At 37.2% G+C, this 19,753-nt stretch overlaps 1 protein-coding gene across 5 annotated transcripts in view; it reads left to right on the top strand.

Annotated features, from left to right (window-relative positions):
- SBF2 (SET binding factor 2) overlaps window positions 1–19,753 on the top strand; it is a 473,279-nt gene that overhangs the window by 403,458 nt on the left and 50,068 nt on the right. For all 5 annotated transcript variants that reach the window (XM_042959198.1, XM_042959197.1, XM_042959196.1 and 2 more), the window contains 4 exons: window positions 8,809–8,936; window positions 10,613–10,788; window positions 12,741–12,886; window positions 15,417–15,615. In XM_042959198.1, the coding sequence (XP_042815132.1) occupies window positions 8,809–8,936; window positions 10,613–10,788; window positions 12,741–12,886; window positions 15,417–15,615 (649 nt within the window). The remainder of the gene's footprint in view (window positions 1–8,808; window positions 8,937–10,612; window positions 10,789–12,740; window positions 12,887–15,416; window positions 15,616–19,753) is intronic.

Below are 19,753 nucleotides of genomic sequence, written 5' to 3'. Positions count from 1 at the left end.
ACAGTTGAATTAATACCCAAAATAGGATTTTAGGAATGGGGAGACCCAGGCATCTGTGCATTTTTAAACCCCAGAAGTGATTATGATGCATAGTAAGGATTGAGAACCAGGGATAAATGGTCACTTACAGTTCCTTCTTCATCTGAAATTATTCATTCAGTAACATTTAATGAATATGTACTATATGTGCTGTGCATTTTGTTAGTGGAATTTGGATGTATAAAATGCGGTTTCTTTGAAATCTCACAATTGTGTAATTCCTTGCTTAGATAGAATCACGATGGTTTATTATCTTGTTCATAAAAGAGTGTTTATCATATAATAAGCAAAAAACTCATAAAATCCAGTAAACAAAATGGACCCTTAGGTATAGTTATATTCATTTTGAAAAAGCGAAAATGAGCAACTTTTTTCAGCCCTCTCCTGTCATATTACTATACATAAATTATATTTGTATTTGAAAGCAAATGTAATTTTAAAAGACACTAAATATCCAGTACTTATGTATTTTTTTGTACTACAAGTTGTGAGCTCAATGGTCACAAACATACATTTGGAACATATAAATATGAGATACTTGGTCACTTAAGTTATTCTAATTTATTTCTTTTAAAGAAAGAAAATATGAAAACATATTTAGTGTGAAAGTTTGTATTGTTCTCTTGTTTTTTCCTGTCAATTTTTGGGTTAATGTTGTAATTTAGGGAAATTATTTTTATCAGAGAAACCTTCTTATTTGCCTCTTTTGTTTCTCTTTTTAGACTTCTAATTTAAAATATCTCCTTTAATGACACACAGAAATCTGATAATTTTAAATATGTTATATAAGCATAGGTAAACAACCTATGTATTAAACAACTTACATATTAAACAACTACATTCTAGAACTTAAATTCTTTTTCTTTACACACTTATAGAGTTTATTATGAATAATCTTACATTTTAGGAAAAGCTCCAAAGTTATCAGAAATGAAATTATCCCTTAATGGAAATACATCACTTTGTGATCCTACTGACCTAGAATTTTTTTTTTTTAATAATTTATTGTCAAGTTAGCTAACATACAGAGTAGTCTTCGCTTCAGGAGTAGATTCCCATGATTCATCACTAACATACCACACCCAATGCTATCACAACAAATGCCCTCCTCAATGCCCACCACCCATTTTCCCTGTCCCCCTAACCCCCATTAACCCTCAGTTCTCTGTATTTGAGAGTCTTGTTATGGTTTGCCTCCCTCTCTGTTTGTAGTTTACCTTTCCTTCCTTTCCCCTATGGTCTTCTGTTAAGTTTCTCAGATTCCACATATGAGTGAAAACATGGTATCTGTCTTTCTCTGACTGACTTACTTCACTCGTAATACTCTCCAGTTCCATCCACGTTGTTACAAATGGCAAGATTTCATTCTTTTTCATTTATGCTAAATATTATTCCATTGTATGTATATACCACATCTTATTTATCCATTCATCAGTCAATGGACATTTGGGCTCTTTTTTTTTTTTTTTTTTTTTTTTTTTTTTTTTAACGTTTATTTATTTTTGAGACAGAGCATGAATGGGGGAGGGTCAGAGAGAGGGAGACACAGAATCTGAAACAGGCTCCAGACTCTGAGCTGTCAGCACAGAGCCCGACGCGGGGCTTGAACTCACGGACCGCGAGATCATGACCTGAGCCGAAGTCTCAGTCACGGCCGCTTAACCGACTGAGCCACCCAGGCGCCCCTGGGCTCTTTCCATACTTTGTCTATTGTTGATAGCACTGCTATAAACATTGGAGTGATGTGCCCCTTAGAATCAGCACTCCTGTATCCTTTGGGTAAATTCTTAGTATTGCTATTGCTGGGTTGCAGAGTAATTCTATTTTTAATTTTCTGAGGAACCTCCACACTGTTTTCCAGAGCAGCTGTGCCAGTTTGCATTCCCACCAACAGTGCAAGAAGGTTCCCATTTCTCCACATCTTCACCAATATCTGTTGTTTCCTGGGTTATTAATTTTAGCCATTCTAATCATGTGAAGTAGTATCTCGATGTGGTTTTGATTTGTATTTCCTGATGATGACCGATGTTGAGCACCTTTTCATCTGTCTGTTGGCCATCTGGATGCCTTCTTTGGAAAAGTGTCTATTCATGTCTTTTGCCCATTTCTTCACTGGATTATTTGTTTTTGGGTGTTGAGTTTGGTAAGTTATTTATAGATTTTTGATACTAACCCTTTATCAGATATGTCATTTGCAAATATCTTCTCCCATTCTGTTGGCTGCCTTTTAGTTTTGTTGATTCTTTCCTTTGCTGTGCAGAAGCTTTTTATCTTGATGAAGTCCCAATAGTTAATTTTTGCTTTTGTTTCCCTTGCCTCAAGTAAGAAGTTGCTGCAGCCAAGGTGAAAGAGGTTGTTCCCTGTTTTCTCCTCTAGGATTTTGATGGTTTCCTGTCTTACATTTAGGTCTTTCATCAATTTTGAATTTATTTTTGTGTATAGTGTAAGAAAGTGGTCCAGTTTCATTCTTCTGCATGTTGCTGTCCAGTTCTCCCAGCACCATTTGCTAAAGAGACTGTCTTTTTTCCATGGGATACTCTTTCCTGCTTTGTCGAAGATTAGTTGGCCATACATTTGTGGGTCCACTTCTGGGTTCTCTATTCTATTCCATTGGTCTATGTATCTGTTTTTGTACCAATACCATACTGTCTTGATGATTACAGCTTTGTAGTACAGGCTAAAGTCCAGGATTGTGAGCCTCCAGCTTTGGTTTTCCTTTTTGGGATTGCTTTGGCTATTCAGGGTCTTTTCTGGTTCCATGCCAATTTTAGAGTTGTTTGTTCTAGCTCTGTGAAGAATGTTGGTGTTACTTTGATTGGGATTGCATTGAATGTGTAGATTGCTTTGAGTAGTATTGACATTTTCACAATATTTGTTCTTCCAGTCCATGAGGATGTAATGTTTTTCCATTTCCTTGTGTCCTTTTCAATTTCTTTCCTAAGATTTCTATAGTTCTGAGCATACAGATCTTTTACCTCTTTGGTTAGGCTTATTCCTAGGTATTTTATGGTTCTTGGTGCAATTGTAAATGGGACCAATTCCTTGATATCTCTTTCTGTTGCTTCATTATTGGTGTATAAAAATGCGACCAATTTCTGTACACTGATTTTATATCCTGTGACTTTGCTGAATTCATGTATCAGTTCTAGCAGGGTTTTGGTGGAGTCTTTCAGGTTTTCCATGTAGAGCATCCTGTCATCTGCAAAGAGTGAGAGGTTGACTTCTTCTTTGCCAGTTTGGATGTATTTTATTTCATTTTGTTGTCTGATTGCTGAGGCTAGGGCTTCCAACACTATGTTAAACAACAGTGGTGAGAATGAACATCCCTGTCATGTTCCTGATCTCAGGTAGAAAGCTCTCAGTTTTTCCCCATTGAGAATGATATTAGCCTTTCTTTCTTCTTGAGATAGGCCTGGATGGCAATGTATTTTCCTGTTAGGACTGCCTTTGCTGTATCCTAAAGGATTTGGACTGTTGTGTTTTCATTTTCATTTGCTTCCATATATTTTTTAATATATTCTTTACTTTCCTGGTTAATATCCTATTCATTATTTAGTGGGATATTCTTTAACCTCCATGTATTTGGGGGCTTTGTAAATTTTTTCTTGTGGTTGGTTTAAAATTTCATTGCATTGTGGTCTGAAAACATGCATGGTTTGATTTCAATCCTTTTATATTTGTTGAGGGCTGTTTTGTAACCCAGTATGTGATCTATTTTGGAGAATGTTCCATGTGCACTTGAGAAGAATGTGTATTCTGCTGCTTTTAGATGAAAAGTTCTGAATATCTCTGTTAAGTTCACCTGGTCCAATGTGTCATTCAGAGCCATTGTTTCCTTATTGCTTTTTGCCTAGATGATATGTCCATTGTTGTGAATGGAGTATTAAAGTCCCCTACAATCACAGTATTTTTATCTGTACATTTATTTATGTTTGTGATTAATTGATTTATATATTTGGGTGCTTTCATGTTGGGGGAATAAACATTTATAATTTTTAGCTCTTCTTGATGGATAGGCCCCCAATTATGATATAATACCCTTCTTCATCTCTGATTACAGTCTTTGTTTTAAAGTCTAGTTTGTCTGATATAAGTATGGCTACTTCAGCTCTCTTTTGACATCCAGTAGCATGATAGATGGTTCTCCATCCTTCACTTTCAGTCTGAAGGTGTCTAAAATGAGTCTCTTCTAGGCAGCATATAGATGGATTTTGTTTTTTTATACATTCTGATACCCTTTGTCTTTTGATTGGGGCATTTAGTCCATTTACATTCAGAGTGATTATTGAAAGATACAGATTTAGTGTCATTGTGTTATCTGTAGATTTCATGCTTGTGGTGATGTCTCTGGTCCTTTGTAGTCTTTACTGCTTTCTACTCACAGAGTCCCCCTTAGGATCTCCTGCAGGACTGGTTTAGTGGTCATGAACTTTAGTTTTTGTCTGGGAAAGCCTTTATCTCTCCTTCTATTCTGAATGACAGTGTTGCTGGATAAAGGATTCTTGGCTGAATATTTTTCCTATTCAGCACATTGAATATTTCCTGCCACTCCTTTCTGGCCTGCCAAGTTTCAATGGACAGATCTGCTACTACCCTTATGTATCTACCCTTTTGGTTAAGGCCCGTTTGTCCCTAGTTGCTTTCAGAATTCTCTCTTTATCTTTGTATTTTGCCAGTTTCACTATATGTTGTGGTGTTTACCTGTTTTTGTTGATTTCGAAGGGACTTGGATGTCTGTTTCCTTCCCAAGATTAGGGAAGTTCTCAGCTATAATTTGTTCAAATAAACCTTCTGCCTCTTTCTCTCTTCTTCTTCTGGAACTCCTATGGTACAGATATTATTTTGTTTCGCTGAATCACTTAGGTCTCTAATTCTCCCCTCGAGATCTAGTAATTTCCTTTCCCTCTTTTTCTCAGCTTCATCATTTTCCATAATTTTATCTTCTATTTCACCTATTCTCTCCTCTGTTTCTTCCATTCTTGCTGTCACTGCATCTCGTTTATTTTGCATCTCATTTACAGCATCGTGACTATTTCTTAGGTCCTTGATCTCTGTAGCAATAGATTCTCTGCTGTCTTCCATGCTTTTTTCAAGCCCAGCCACTAGTCTTATGACTATTATTCTAAATTATTGTTCAGATATATTGTTTATATCTGTTTTGAGCAATTCTCTGGCTGTCATTTCTTCCTGGAATTTCTTTTGAGGAGAATTCTTCCATTTTGTCATTTTGGCTGAGTTTCTGTCTTTTATGTGTTTTAAAAGCTTGTTATATGTCCTGTACCTGTGAGTACTACTGTATTAGATAGGGATCATACACTATGCAGGGCCTGGCACTTTAGGAAGTGTTTATGGAGTGTGTTGCATGCACTCTGTTGCACCACTGCTCATAGTGGTGGATTGTTTGGACCTTCCACCAGATTTTCTTTGATTTGTTTGTTGAAGTAACTCTGGAGAAAAGGGGTGGGGGGAGCCCTTATCCCACACAAAGAAAGAAGTGAAAGGGGCAAAAAAAGAAAAAAAAATATCAGGCAGAGAATCAAAGAAACTACAAGGCTTAATCCAGAGAGAGAGGAAAATAAAGAAGAAGGAGATACAGAAAAGGTGTAAAAAGAATAGAGTAAAAATGCCTGATTAAACAAACAACCAGAACAGAGAAATAAAGAAAAAGGATATATTTATATATAATAGGAATTGACCAAAAATCAAATCAGAAACTATGAGACTGATTCCACAAGAAAGAGAAAAGGAAAAGAAAAGAGAAAGAGAGAGAGAGGAGGAGGAGGATAAAAAGAAAAAGAAAGGAAAAATGAAAAGAAGGAAAGAAAAGTGGAGGGGGTGGGAGAAGAGTAACATACAAGACCACAGGACTGTTGTCTGTTGGCACCTGGGACTGGTGGCTGGTCTGGAGGAGAGGCCGTCTGGTTCACTCAGTGACAGTTCCACTTCAGTAGATAAGCAGTTACCTAGCACTGAGGAGCCAGGTTTGGTATAAGTGGATCCCGCCTCCACTGGGGGCTGCTATTCTGTTCCCTGAAACCCCACCATGTTAGTGATGGGCAAAAAAATGGCAATACTCCAGTCTCTCCTCCCCAGACAGGGTGTCTCAAGCCATGCTATTCAGGCAGCCCTCACAGAATAGTGTGGGCAGTCAGCTTGCCCTGCTTCATGGTCTCTCACGCCTCCTAGGCACTCAGCTGGGATTCAAAACCTGATGTCTCACAGGATCCCACCCCAGGTGAACCTGGTTCTGGAGTAGTGCCAGTCCACCCAGCCAACAAAGGACCTCTGGCTGGTGCCCGCAGGGTCTTTTATCCTTGGGGGGAGCAATAAACCCTCTTCCCACAGTACTCAAGGGAAGGGACTCTTATCTCCCAGTGCACCCCTGAGATCCCTACTGTGCTCTGGGGCTGGCTCCCTCCCACCAGGCACATGCACACAGGAGCAGCTCAGGTCTGGAGAAAGTTGCACACCCCTGAAAACTCTGATCTTTGACTTGTAAGCCTGTTTGCAAAGTAGAAACTGGCTCTCTCCATATTTTTTTTCCCCAATCTGGCCAAGAGAGGTTTTTCTCTTATCTAAATACAATCCCACACTTCCACTCTTTCTCTTTCTCTTCCTTTTGTCCCTCCACAGAAGGACATCCCCCTCTCCGTGCCTACGCCACCCATTTTATCTCTCCCAATTTGCATACACGCACCTCTGTCCCGCCAAGCTGTCTCTTTCCACCTGTGGAGATTTTTCTGTCACTCTGCAGCATGTATTCCTGGGTGTTCCAAGTGTTCCAACCTCAATACAGCTGTGTTTGAAGGACAAGGGAAATTCCAGTCCTCCTACTTCTCTGCCATCTTAACTCCTCCCTAGAACTTAAATTCTGTATACATCCTAATTTTGTTTAGCCTCTGGATATGAGCTTAACATTAAAGAATAATCAGAATTTTCCAGGTTAAGAGTTGACAGATCCAGGGAATGAGAAATTCTGATGATGAATCAGGGAAATACAAATTAAAACCACAATGAGATACCACCTCACACCAGTCAGAATGGCTAAAATTAACAACTCAGGCAGCAACAGATGTTGGCAAGGATGTGGAGGAAGAGGATCTCTTGCACAGCTGGTGGGAATGCAAACTGGTGCAGCCCCTCTGGAAAACAGTATGGAGGTTTCAAAAGATTAAAAATAGAACTACCTTATGACCCAGCAATTGCGCTACTAGGTATTTATACAAGAGATACAGGTATGCTGTTTCGAAGGGGCACATGCACCCCAATGTTTATCGTAGTGCTATCGACAATAGCCAAAGCATGGAAAGAGCCCAAATGTCCATTGACAGATGAATGGATAAAGAAGATGTGGTGTACACACACACACACACACACACACACACACACACACACACACACACACAATTGAGTATTACTTGGCAACACCAAAAAGAATGAAGTCTTGCCATTTGCAACTACGTGGATGGAACTAGAGGGTATTATGCTAAGTGAAATTAGTCAGAGAGAGACAAATATCATATGACTTCACTCATGTGTGGAATTTAAGATATAAAACAGATGGACATAAGGGAAGGGAAGCAAAAATAATATAAAAACAAGGAAGGGGACAAAACATAAGAGACTTTTAAATACAGAGAACAAACTAAGGGTTGCTGGAGGGACTGTGGGTAGGGGGTAGGCTAAATGGGTAAGGGACATTAAGGAAGACACTTATTTGGATAAACAATGGATGTTATACATAGGGGATGAATCACTGGAATCTACTCCTGAAATCATTATTGAATTATATGCTAACAAACTTGGATGTAAATTAAAAAATAAATAAGTAAATAAAAAAAATTCTGATGATGATAAGTGGATGTATGTATGAACTCAGATAAACCCAGTTCACTTCTCACCTCCTCTGGCTTACTAGACAAGGTGCTTTGCCCATCGCTGCTCCTGTTCTGTTACTTGTACCACTGCCTGACATCCACTCCTCTTTCCCTCTGCCAGTCCAAACCTATACTCTCTTCAAAGCTCACCTTCCCTCTCACTTCTTCCAGGAATCATTTTCTAGTCATCTAGCATTCAGAAATCTTCTCCCTTTCTGAAATACTTAAAGCCTTGTATCCTCAAATCTGGGAGCTAATTACATGTTGTTGTATTCTGCATGTGAATCTCCTCTCCCATGGGGAACTTTGGACTCTCCAAGAGAGACTTCGTGTGTCCTACTTATTTTCTAGACTCACATCTTTGCAACCTTGGGTAGTTGATAAATAATTATTTATATTTTCCCTTCCTTGCTTTAATATTTAAATTCCTAAAACTCTTCAGCCTAAGCTTAGTCCTGTATCTTCTGAAGGTACAAATACATGGTAAAACACTTTTTACCACATATGGAAACACATCTTAAAAACCTTTTCTTTTTTGCTTTATACTTACATTAAATATCATGGATGTCTTTAAGATTAAGAATCTTGAAAATTGCCTTAAGCTGGGTGATCTTGTGTAGTACACGGCAGGTTGGGGAAATAGAAAGAATGAAGACAGACAGACTGTGACAGTTACTTCACTCCAGGAAAGAATCACGTTTCAAGAGTGAATTGCCATGCAATAAAATTAATGAATATGATTCTAGAATCATTGCATTTTGTCTCACTGCATTCCTAGGTATTGTCCTTTCCAAATACATTTCTTTAGCAGAGGCTGATAAAATGAGGAGCAGAGACTCTGTAAATAAGCTGTAAAGTGCTATTGCTGAGCCTGTGTCTTCCTTTCCTGTAGTTGGGGAGCAGACAGTTGTGCGGAGTTTTCCCATTGCCTCCATCACCAAGGAGAAGAAGATTACGATGCAGAACCAGCTCCAGCAGAACATGCAAGAGGGACTACAAATTACATCAGCATCCTTTCAGGTATTAAGAAAGGGAACCATTCTTCTGTTCAAAAGTTCTCTGGCACCTGGGTGACTCAGTCAGTTAAACATCTGGCTTCAGCTCAGGTCATGGTCTCATGGCTCGTGAGTTTGAGCCCTATATTCAGCCCTATATTTGTGCTGATAGCTCAGAGCCTGGAGCCTACTTCAGATTCTGTGTCTCCCTGTCTGTCTGCCCCTCCCCAACTCACACTCGCTCACTCTATCTCCCTCTCTGTCTCTCCAAAAATAAATAAATGTTAAAAATATAAAATAAAGATAGAAGTTTTCTACAAATGATGTGGCCACTTTCTGTGATCATGGAGTCCAAAGTTAGAAGATAAGGAGGATTAGAGGGTCTGAGAGGGTAATCTTCAACTGAGTAAACCCATGAATCATCTTGTACTTAATCCCTCACTTCCTGAATCCTTTGGCCAACTGAGTACCAAAAGATTATCTGTCAATATTTAGATCTCAGAAATTCTGACACACACAATTGACTATTGTTCTCTGCAAACTCATACCTTTGTGTTTGATAAAAGCTTTAGATAGAAAGCAATTCTCTTGGCATCTCTTTCAGAAGGAAGTGCCCTATGGCCCTTCTGTGGAAGAGATAAAACTCTAAGAATTACACTCAGGGGTAAAGTACTATTGGTACTAACTAAATAACCTCTAATTAAGCAGAGAATTTTCTAGGGGTTTTTGAACATATCATAACTTATGGAATTATTGATGGAAAACAGACACTGGGGGCACCTGGGTGGCTCAGTCGGCTAACTGTCCAACTCTTGATTTCGGCTCAAATTATGATCTCACAGTTTATGAGATCCAGCCCACGTCAGGATCTGCACTGCTTGGGATTCTCTCTTTTCCTCTCTCTCTGCCCTTCCCCTGCTCACTTGCTCACTCTCTCTCTCTCTCAAAATAAAAATAAGAATAAATTTTTAAACTCTGACACTGGAAGAGTGATCTTTTCTTAGTTTTTCCTTTTTACAATTCTGAGTCTGTGATATTTTGCTCTTCCTATTTTTATGCCTTGTCTCTGACTTGTCAGATTTTTAAGTGCTCCAATTCTTGCATCATTCCCTCTAGCCAGGAAGCCACCCCTTGAACCTCCATGTGCTTATTGTGTGAAATGTGAGGCTGCTGACCTCTAAACTCCAGACCTTCTCCCATCACCTGGGGAGAGAAGCCTCCCAGGGATTTCTTCACTGTTCCAACTGCCAAAGGACTTTAAACTAGAATATTGCTTGACTATACTGGTTAGGATTCTAATCAAACAGACTTTTTTCTTACTAGACTTATGGTATCTTGGGGTAAGAGGAGACTTCCTGTGGCCAAATTCCCTGTCTAGAACCAACAGTTGAGGAAAAAAAAGAAGGACATGTTACCTGCTTCATCCACTATAAGTTAATTTCCCGATCCCATCATAGAAAAGATGGTCTTAAAGAAACCCAACTTTAAGATACATGATTTTCCTTACCAACAAACCATCTATGACAAGTAAACCTTTCTGAGCTATTTTTAAAAAATAAAACATATTCCATGATATCCAAGGTCCCCTCAACCTCTGGACTTCTGCCATTTAGTATTATTTTCTTTTATTTCAGTAACTTGAGGAGAAGTTATCTGGAAATCCTTAATGCCTGTAATGTATTTTATCTCTTTTGTCTCTAGTTGATTAAAGTAGCGTTTGATGAAGAAGTGAGTCCAGAAGTAGTAGAGATCTTTAAGAAACAGCTGATGAAGTTCCGTTATCCTCAGTCCATTTTCACCACCTTTGCTTTTGCTGCTGGACAAACTACCCCACAAATAATTTTACCCAAACAGAAGGAAAAGAACACCTCCTTCCGGTAAGAAGACAGTCAAGTTTCTTCATTTCAGCGTTTTCATAGCTGACTGTCAGGGGAAGTGACCTATCCTGTGGGTCAGTGTATGCATAATTGCTCGTTTTGTTTGCCATTCTGTCAAGCCCATTGGACCAAGCTCAGAAAGTTATAGAACAGCAGCACTGATGTATGTAACAAGTTTCAGAAACTAAAAGCTACAAGAAGTTTTGACCAATATGTCCATTGCTTATGATATATTTTTAGAGAGTGAAATTCTGTTTTCCCTTTTCCCCATATTAATCACTTTCTAACTGCCTTTGAGCAATCCCTTCAGTTTTCTTTGATATCCAGGCCTACTAGACAGTTTTTCTTTGACCTAGAGATGGGAGCCTTTATTTTTTCTTTTTTTATAACTTTTTCTTTTGATACAATTTCAAATTTACAGAAAAGTTACAACATAATACAAAGAATTCCTGTATACCATTTACCAAGATTCACCAATTGTTTGTTTTGTTCCATTTTCTGTATCATTCTCTCTCATATATATTGTTTTCTAAACCACTTGAGTTATACATATAATACCTTTTTAGCCTTAAATATATCAATATATATTTTCTAAGAACAGACCACAGTATATAACCAGGAAACTTAGTTGGTATAAAACTTTCATCTAACCCAGAGTCCTTATTCAAATTTTGCTGATGATCCTTTATAGCTACATTTTTTTTTCTGCCTAGTACAGAATCAGGCATTGCATTTACTTGTCATATTTCTTTAAAGGAACCCTTATTTTCTGATGAAATTTTTAGTAATTTATGTTGAAACTTTTACATTTCAGTTATTACAGAATAACAATTGCATAAAAATTATCTTCAATTAGTGATGAAATATAGGAGCCAAAAGTTGAGTTCATTCACCATTAATCACCTAGAATTTGGGCATCTGCCAGTACAAATTACATATTAGGGAGGAGCATGAAGACTTTGGAGAAAAGCCCTTCCCTTTGCCTGAAAGTAAGATAAGCTAGAGATTATAGAAGAGTTGAGGTCCCAGAGAGTGTGTCATTACTAAATGGCATAGCTGACTACCTGTGCCACTGTTACCTGCTAAGTGAAGGAGACCATGCAGATCCAGAAATGATACATTGAAACATGAACAGCTTCCTAGGTATTTACAGTGGTGAGGCCAGCAACTTGTCTTAGCACTGTGGAATCACAGAGGAGCCTGTGATATCTATTATCCCAGCCCTCTATGGAAGAAACAAAAGTTTGTGTGGCATTTTATGTTTAGAACCTATGGACTAGGAGAGGAAATATATGCACACACACACACACACACACACACACACACGTATACCCACATACAAAATCAACCTTACTGTATCAAGCTTATGCTATTCACCTGCAACAGAGACATAGCAATTTTAAAATTTAAAACATCTTAGAATTGTCTTGAGTATGTAAGCATTTACAGGGTCAGAAGGCAGGACACTATGCATACACACTTAAACATGGTGCTAACTATAATTATCATATGATCTCAAAGAGAAGCCTATGAGTTAGTAGAAAGAGTTTGAATCAGTAGAGAAGGGGGCAGACTGGCTTCCATGCAGGAGGACTGCTACCGGCATAGTTTGTAGGAGCTCGTGGGAGCAGTGGCATGGATAACCAGAGTGCATTGAGGGGCATGTTTGACCAAAAAGCCAAACTGAGTTTAGATTTGGGAAAGTAGCTTATGTCCCACTCTAGGTTCTTGCACTTGTTGCCTACAGCCCTCCTGATGACAACAGTGTTTTATAGGAAATTAGTCTGCTGCCATATAAAAAATGATTTAAGAAGAACAGACTTGCTGAAGGTCTGGACAATACTAGTAGCTGTGGGAATGGAGAAGAAATAAGTTGAGCTGTGTAGGTATCAAGAAGTGTAAATGGTGTCTTCCTATTAAATTGATGTTGTCTTTGGTTTTATGACTTACAGTATCTTCTCAAAAACAATTGTGAAAGGTGCCAAAAGGGCAGGAAAAATGACAATTGGGCGGCAGTATTTATTGAAGAGGAGGACAGGGACAATTGTGGAAGAGAGAGTGAATCGTCCTGGATGGAATGAAGAAGATGACATATCAGGTATGTGAGAAGTCCTTTTTCCTTCATGACTCAGTTTTATTCTTTCTTCTCATATGAGTAAGAATAAGAGACTCATGTCGTTTCCCTTAAACCTTGACTCACAAGAACCTAGATCTCATAAGAAGATTGGAGGCACTTACTAGCTTCTCAGAATTGGAAAAAAATATTTTATTTTCCCAATATTCCATTGTTCAGCTAAGATTCTGTTAAATTATGTTTCTCTGTTACTAACTCCACAGAGGTGGTTGGCCATTGTTACATGGGTCTCATCAAAGGGAGAAAGAAAGAAACCCCAGTGCATAGAGAATTTAGGTATAAAGTAATCCCCAGTACCTTGTCATTATGCAATAAGAATAAGGAAACAAGGACATTGGGTATTCAAAATTAAAGATTTGTGTTTGGAATGAGAACATTGTGGATACTCTTAATCAAAATGAGGGACCAAAGATGAAGGGATCCTTAGATGGTAAGAAAAAAAATGCCTACTACATATTCAAAAGAACAGAATCTGAGAAGCTAAGATTCTTCTCGGTTGGGAAAATAGAGGCAGAAAAACAGTCACAAAATGTTTGTTTTCTATTTCTTAACCCACTACAGAGTATGCTTATGGAATTAACACTAGGGATAATCTGATCTAGTAGGAGGCAGGATGCCTTTGCACCCTTTTTCTTTTCAAGATCTTAGAATCAATCACCAGTAACTATACCACTACTACTAATAATAATAGCAAAGAACCTTTTGAAGAAAGAAACCTCATGTTTTAAGAGATCACTGGCTAAAGGTCTCCATTTCAGTATGGGTAGCTACATACTCTGAGAGCAATGAACAGACCCACTATGTATTACTGAAACAACCATTTTTTGGAATTCTGGCCTCTTTACAGTCACATGGAAAGCCATAAAAAATTATCCATCACTACTGACTCTTCTAATTTGAAGTTTTAATGATTACACAAAAGAAAAACTATTATTCTATGATAATAATGCCACCAAAACACCAAATTATATAATGTTCTGTGCTTCTCTGAAAATAAGAGGCCAACACAAAGCTGATACCTGATGATATGTTTGCATTGTGAAGTTTACGAACTAAAATACAAAGTCTTATATTTGTAGGGATAAGCTGTTAGGGTTTTTTTTTTCTTTTTAAATGGAAGAGAGCCTTATTATTTCCCTTGAGGTTACATATCTTTGAGTACATATCCAAAAATTCTGAAACTTTAATTTGGCTTCTCTCACTGTAGAAATAAATAAAAAAGTAAATTAGGACAGTTCTTAACATGGACTTTTTTTTTCAGTTAGAACATAATGGTACCAATTAGGAATGTTGGGTTTTTTTTAAATCCTCCCTAAAATGCTTGATTATTGGGTAAATCCTTCCACATCTAAAATCTTAAGAGATTCTGTAACCTGTGATTGCAACATTGTGAGGGAGTTTCCATGTGTACCACATCCTCTGACAAAATACTTTCCACAAAAAAAGTATAGTGTCTTGATACCCCTCTAAGAAAGGTCTTTTCCCACCAGTGAATTTCTGCTTAATCTAGAAATTTCTAATAAAAGTTTATGTTCTGAAAAGTTAACTGAAATGTGGATGATGAAGTTTGTGTAGAGATTATATTAAAGATAAATTTTACTGATGAGTTAGCTTCTGACAGAGTTTGAGTTTTTATTTTATAGAGTCCTAAATAGAAATCACTATACTTTGGCATTAGTAAACAAGCTAGATTGAAACAGAAAAATACGGCTAATGAATTCAAAATTATATTGTTTTTAGAAACTTTGAGTTAATTTCCCTGGCATTTTTTTTAAAGTTTATTTATTTATTTATTTAAGTCAATTCTACACCTGGGGCACCTGCATGGCTCAGTCAGTTGAGCATCCGACTTTGGCTCAGGTCATAATCTTGCAGTTTGTGAATTCAAGCCCCACATCGGGCTCTCTGCTGTCAGTGCAGAGCCTGCTTCAGATCCTTTGTCTCACTCTCTCTGCCCCTCCACTGCTCATGCTCACCATCTCTCTCTAAACTAAATAAAACATTTAAAAAAAAAGAACCGTGGGAATCTATCCCTGAAACCAAGAACACGCTGTACACACTGTATGTTAGCCGATTTGACAATAAATTATTGTCATAATTAAAATTGTTTTAATTAAAAGTTTTTTAATTAAAAACAAAAAGAAAGAAAGAAGGCTCTGCACCCAACGCAGGGCTTAAGCTCACAACCCCAACACCGAGAGTTGCATGCCCTTCCAACTGGGCCAGCTAGGCGGCCCTTCCCTGGCATTTTGAGTTAATTTCCCTCACATTTTGAGCTTCTGATATTTTATTTCTTGACTATCCATTACTGTTTTAATTTATGTTTGGACATAATGATTCTTCAAAGAATTAATATGATTTAAACTGTGACATACATAGTGCCTGTAGCCCTAACATAAAACTCTCTTGGTTTAAGAATCCTCTTCAAAGGGAAGCTTTTAATCCTCTACTTTGAGCTATATCATTTTTTCAAAATCTGTTTCTGCATTCACAGTTTCAGATGATAGTGAACTCCCCACAAATACCACTCTGAAGGCCTCAGAGAAGTCTACAATGGAACAGTTAGTGGAAAAAGCTTGTTTCAGAGACTATCAGCGTTTAGGTTTGGGAACCATAAGTGGCAGCTCTTCTCGCTCAAAACCAGAGTATTTTCGAATCACTGCCTCCAACAGGATGTATTCACTCTGCCGGAGGTAAGTCTGTTAGTGGCCTCTAAAAAGACACCTTTCCTTTCTTCCATTTGAGTCTTGAATGGGCTATTTGTCTCCATAGCCCAGAGGGAGAAAAATGCCAGAAAACTAGGAGCAAGCTCTCCAGGGAAATGTGTGTTTAAGGGGTACTTTTTATGCAGCATGAGTAAGCATCTCCTTGGCATTCTCAGAAGTATAATTATATTACTGAACAGTGCCTAGATTAGATCAAAGAGTGAAAGGTAAAAGTTTTTGTCTCCTATATGATTTTTTCTTGTCTTTCTCTTCCCATTTGCATCTCTTCTAACATCTATGTCTGAAGATAAGTTCAAATAAAAATAGAATTTGCCCAGGCAGATAGGAGAGATGAAGGTCTGCTGTAGGCTAGGGGTCCACAAACTTTTTCTTTAAAGGGCCAGATACTATATATTTTCAGTTTTGCAGGCCATATGGTCTCATTGCAGCTACTCAGCTCTGCCAAAAAGCAGCCATAGATGGTAAGTAAATGAATGGGCAGGGCGTGTTTTGGCCCACGGGCTGTAATTTGTTGACCCAAGTGTAGGCAGGGTTTTCTTGTGCTGTCTAATTAGAATATTTCCAAGGGAAAGTACTTAAAGAATGTAAATGAACATGTTTTCTTGTTTCTATTCTTGTCATCTCTCACTATTTCCTATATCAGTAAGGCCCTATTTCATGCTTTATATTTTTTAAAACTACATTCTGCCATGTACAAGTTTAATCATTTTCATCTCTGGGTAAGCTGTTTCCTTTGCATTCGTAAATTCTTGCTTTGATTAAACAGAATAATGCTGTGAAAGCACTTTGTACATATTTTAGAAAGTTGTCTTAATGTTACTATTAGTTTCAACCCCACTGTTCTTAAAGAACTATAGATATCTCATTTTAAATGACAGTTTAAATTTATAAATACTTGGCCAACAGATGAAAAGGTACTCAACATCCCTCATCATCAGAGAAATGCAAATCAAAACCACAATGCAAACTGGTGCAGCCACTCTGGAAGACAGTATAGAGGTTTCTCAAAAAGTTAAAAATAGAACTACCATATGATCTAGTAATCGCACTATTGGATACTTAACCAAAGAATATGAAAACACTAATTCAAAAGGATATATGCACCCCTATGTTTATAACAGCACTATTTACAATAACCAAATTATGAAAGCAGCCCAACTGACGAATGGATCAAGAAGTACACACATACACACACACACATATGCACACAATGGAATATTAGCCACAAAATGGAATATCAGCCACAAAAAGGAATGAAATCTTGCCATTTGCAGCATAGATCTAGACAGTATAACATGTATGGATATAGAGAGTATAATGCTAAGTAAAATAAGTCAGTCAGAGAAAGACAAATACCATATGATTTCACTTATGTGTAGAATATGTATTTTACTTATATGTAGAATTTAAAAAACAAAACAAATGAACATAAGGAAAATAAAAGAGAGAGAGAGACAAACTAACAGACTCTTAACTATAAAGGGCAGATGGTTACCAGAGAGAAGGTGGGTGGGGGGAACGGGTGAAATAGGTGAAAGAGATCAAGAGTACATTTACCTCGATGAGCACTGTGTGGTGTATACAATTGTTGAATCACTATATTGTAACCTGAAACTAATTGAACATTATTTCAACTATACTGGAATTAAAATTAAGAAAAAGAAAAAGACCAAAGACATGCAGGATTGAGTGAGAGGTTTAATGTGATTGGTGCTTCTGTTGGAGATAATAGAGGAAATGCCAATATTAAAGAACTAACTGCAGGGAATTTTTCAGAATTGCTGAGAGAAACCAGTCCTCAGGTCCAGGAAGCCAAAATGAATCCAAAGCAAATAAGTCCTCATCTAGAGGTATTGAACTGAACCCGCAGAACATCTAAGAAGAGGACACCAAGCAGTCAGAGAAAAGAGAAAGTTCACCAAAACAGGAATAGCAATGATGAATGACATTTCAGTATCAACAAAGTAAGAAGGCAATGGAATCAAATCTTCAGTAAGCTAAAGAAAATAATCATCAACCTAGGTTGTACACACAACAAAAGTATTTTTCAAAAATAAGGCAATTAAAAGTATTTTCAGAAAAACAAAAACATATATAATAAAAAATACCATTATGAAACTTGAGAAACAAGTGGGAAATACAGTTTGAGATTTGGGCCAAATAAAAATTTTTCATTAAGTACTGAAAGATTGTGATTCTGTTGAGTATGCAATAATTTTCCTGGATACTCTGTCCTTCTAATTAAATTCTTTTTGTAGATAGTGTAAGTCGTGGTATCAAGGTGTAATGTCCTGCTGTTTGGGAAGCATGCGATCAAAATCCTGCCTGCCAGTGAGAAAACAGACCTCATTGCTCATTTTGATCTGTCAGAAACAAAATAAAATAACAGACCACTTATTAGAGCCCTTGTAATAAAATGTTTATAGTGATATAAAATAATATATATCCCTCAAATAGTATATTAGGAAGAAAGGAATGGAATAATAAAAAATAATCCAAAAGAAGGCAGAAAGGAAAAAAAAGGGAACACAGAACAGATGGAACAAATAGAAAGCAAATGGTAAGATGGTAAATTTAAATTCAAATATATCAGTAATTACATTACTTATCAATTCACTAAATGTTCCAATTAAAAGAAAAATATTACCAGAATTTTGTTAAAGCTTTATGTTGCTTTAAAGGGAGATATCTAATATACAAGAATTCAGAAAAGTCGAAAGTAAGAGTACAGAACGAATACACCGTGCAAAACTGCCTTTTACAAAATCACACATGACAATTCATTATGACCAAGTGGAGTTTATTGTAAGAATACAAAACTGGCTTGAAAATTGAAAAACAATCAGTATAATTCACCATCTTAAAAGAATTAAAAAGAAAAAATATGTTGCATTCCAGGAGGGGAATCAAAGCAGAAATGGCTACTGTGAGCCTGGTCCAAAGCATGCAGTGATGGAAGGTCCTGGAGACAGTACGTGGTGGGACAGCCAGACAGAAGATTCCTCTAGGCCAGAGAGGCAAGGGAAACTGTAGGGGCGTGTGATCCTCAAGCCCACCCCTCCCTCCTCCTATGGAAATTCGTGCACAAAGCTTGAATATTTGCCTCTGGGGGATCTCAAACTCAAGTGCAGAACTTGCAGAACAAGTGAACTGTGAAAATGGGGCAAAAACATTTCCAAATTGATAATTTTTTTTATTCCAAGAAAAAAAAGAAAAAAGAAAAATATAAATTCACTATATACAGAAAAACACTTTATAAAATATAATGTACATTTATGATTTTTAAAAGAAGAATTTTTATCAATTTAGAAATATAAGGGAAGCTCCTTATCTAGTGTCTAAAAAATCCTACAGCAAAAATTACTTTTTGAAAGTAATTGTAATTGAAAACTTTTACTCTGAGATCAGGACAAGGTAAGGATGCCCACTATCACGACTTCTACTCAGTGTCATACTAGAGGTCCTAAAAGGTGCCAAAAGACTAGAAAAAGAAACAATAAAAGGCATAAAGATTGAAAAGAAGGAAAACTATCATTACTCACAGATGACTTGCTTGTATACTTAGAAAATCTGAAGGAATCTACAAATAAACCTTTAAAATTAATACATGAATTTAGTTAGGTCCCTGGTACAAAATTATTATACAAGAATTAGTATATACATAGCAAAGGTAAATAATAAAAAAATGTAATTTTAAATGATGTTATTTTGGTACTGACACTACTTAGAGTAGCTCTAAAAAGCATTACTTAGGAATAACTCTAATGAAAGATATACAAGACCTCTATGTGGAACAGTCAGAACAATATTGAGGACCATTAAGGATATAAATAAATAGATATTTCATGTCCTTGGGTTTGAATACTCAGTACTTTGAAACTGTAATTTTTCAGGGCACCTGGGGTGGCTCAGTCAGCAAAGCATCCAACTTGGGCTCAGGTCATGATCTCACAGTTCGTGAGTTTGAGGCCCACATTGGGCTCCCTGCTGGCAGCATGGAGCCTACTTTGGTTCCTGTTTCCCTCTCTTTCTGCCTGTCCCCAACTCATGCTTTCTCCCTGTTTCAAAAAATAAATAAAAACATTAAAAAAAAAACCCTTTAAAA

This window comes from Panthera tigris, chromosome D1 (genome assembly GCF_018350195.1).
Source record: "Panthera tigris isolate Pti1 chromosome D1, P.tigris_Pti1_mat1.1, whole genome shotgun sequence".
NCBI lineage: Eukaryota > Metazoa > Chordata > Mammalia > Carnivora > Felidae > Panthera > Panthera tigris.
This window is presented reverse-complemented; position numbering and strand designations above follow the sequence as displayed.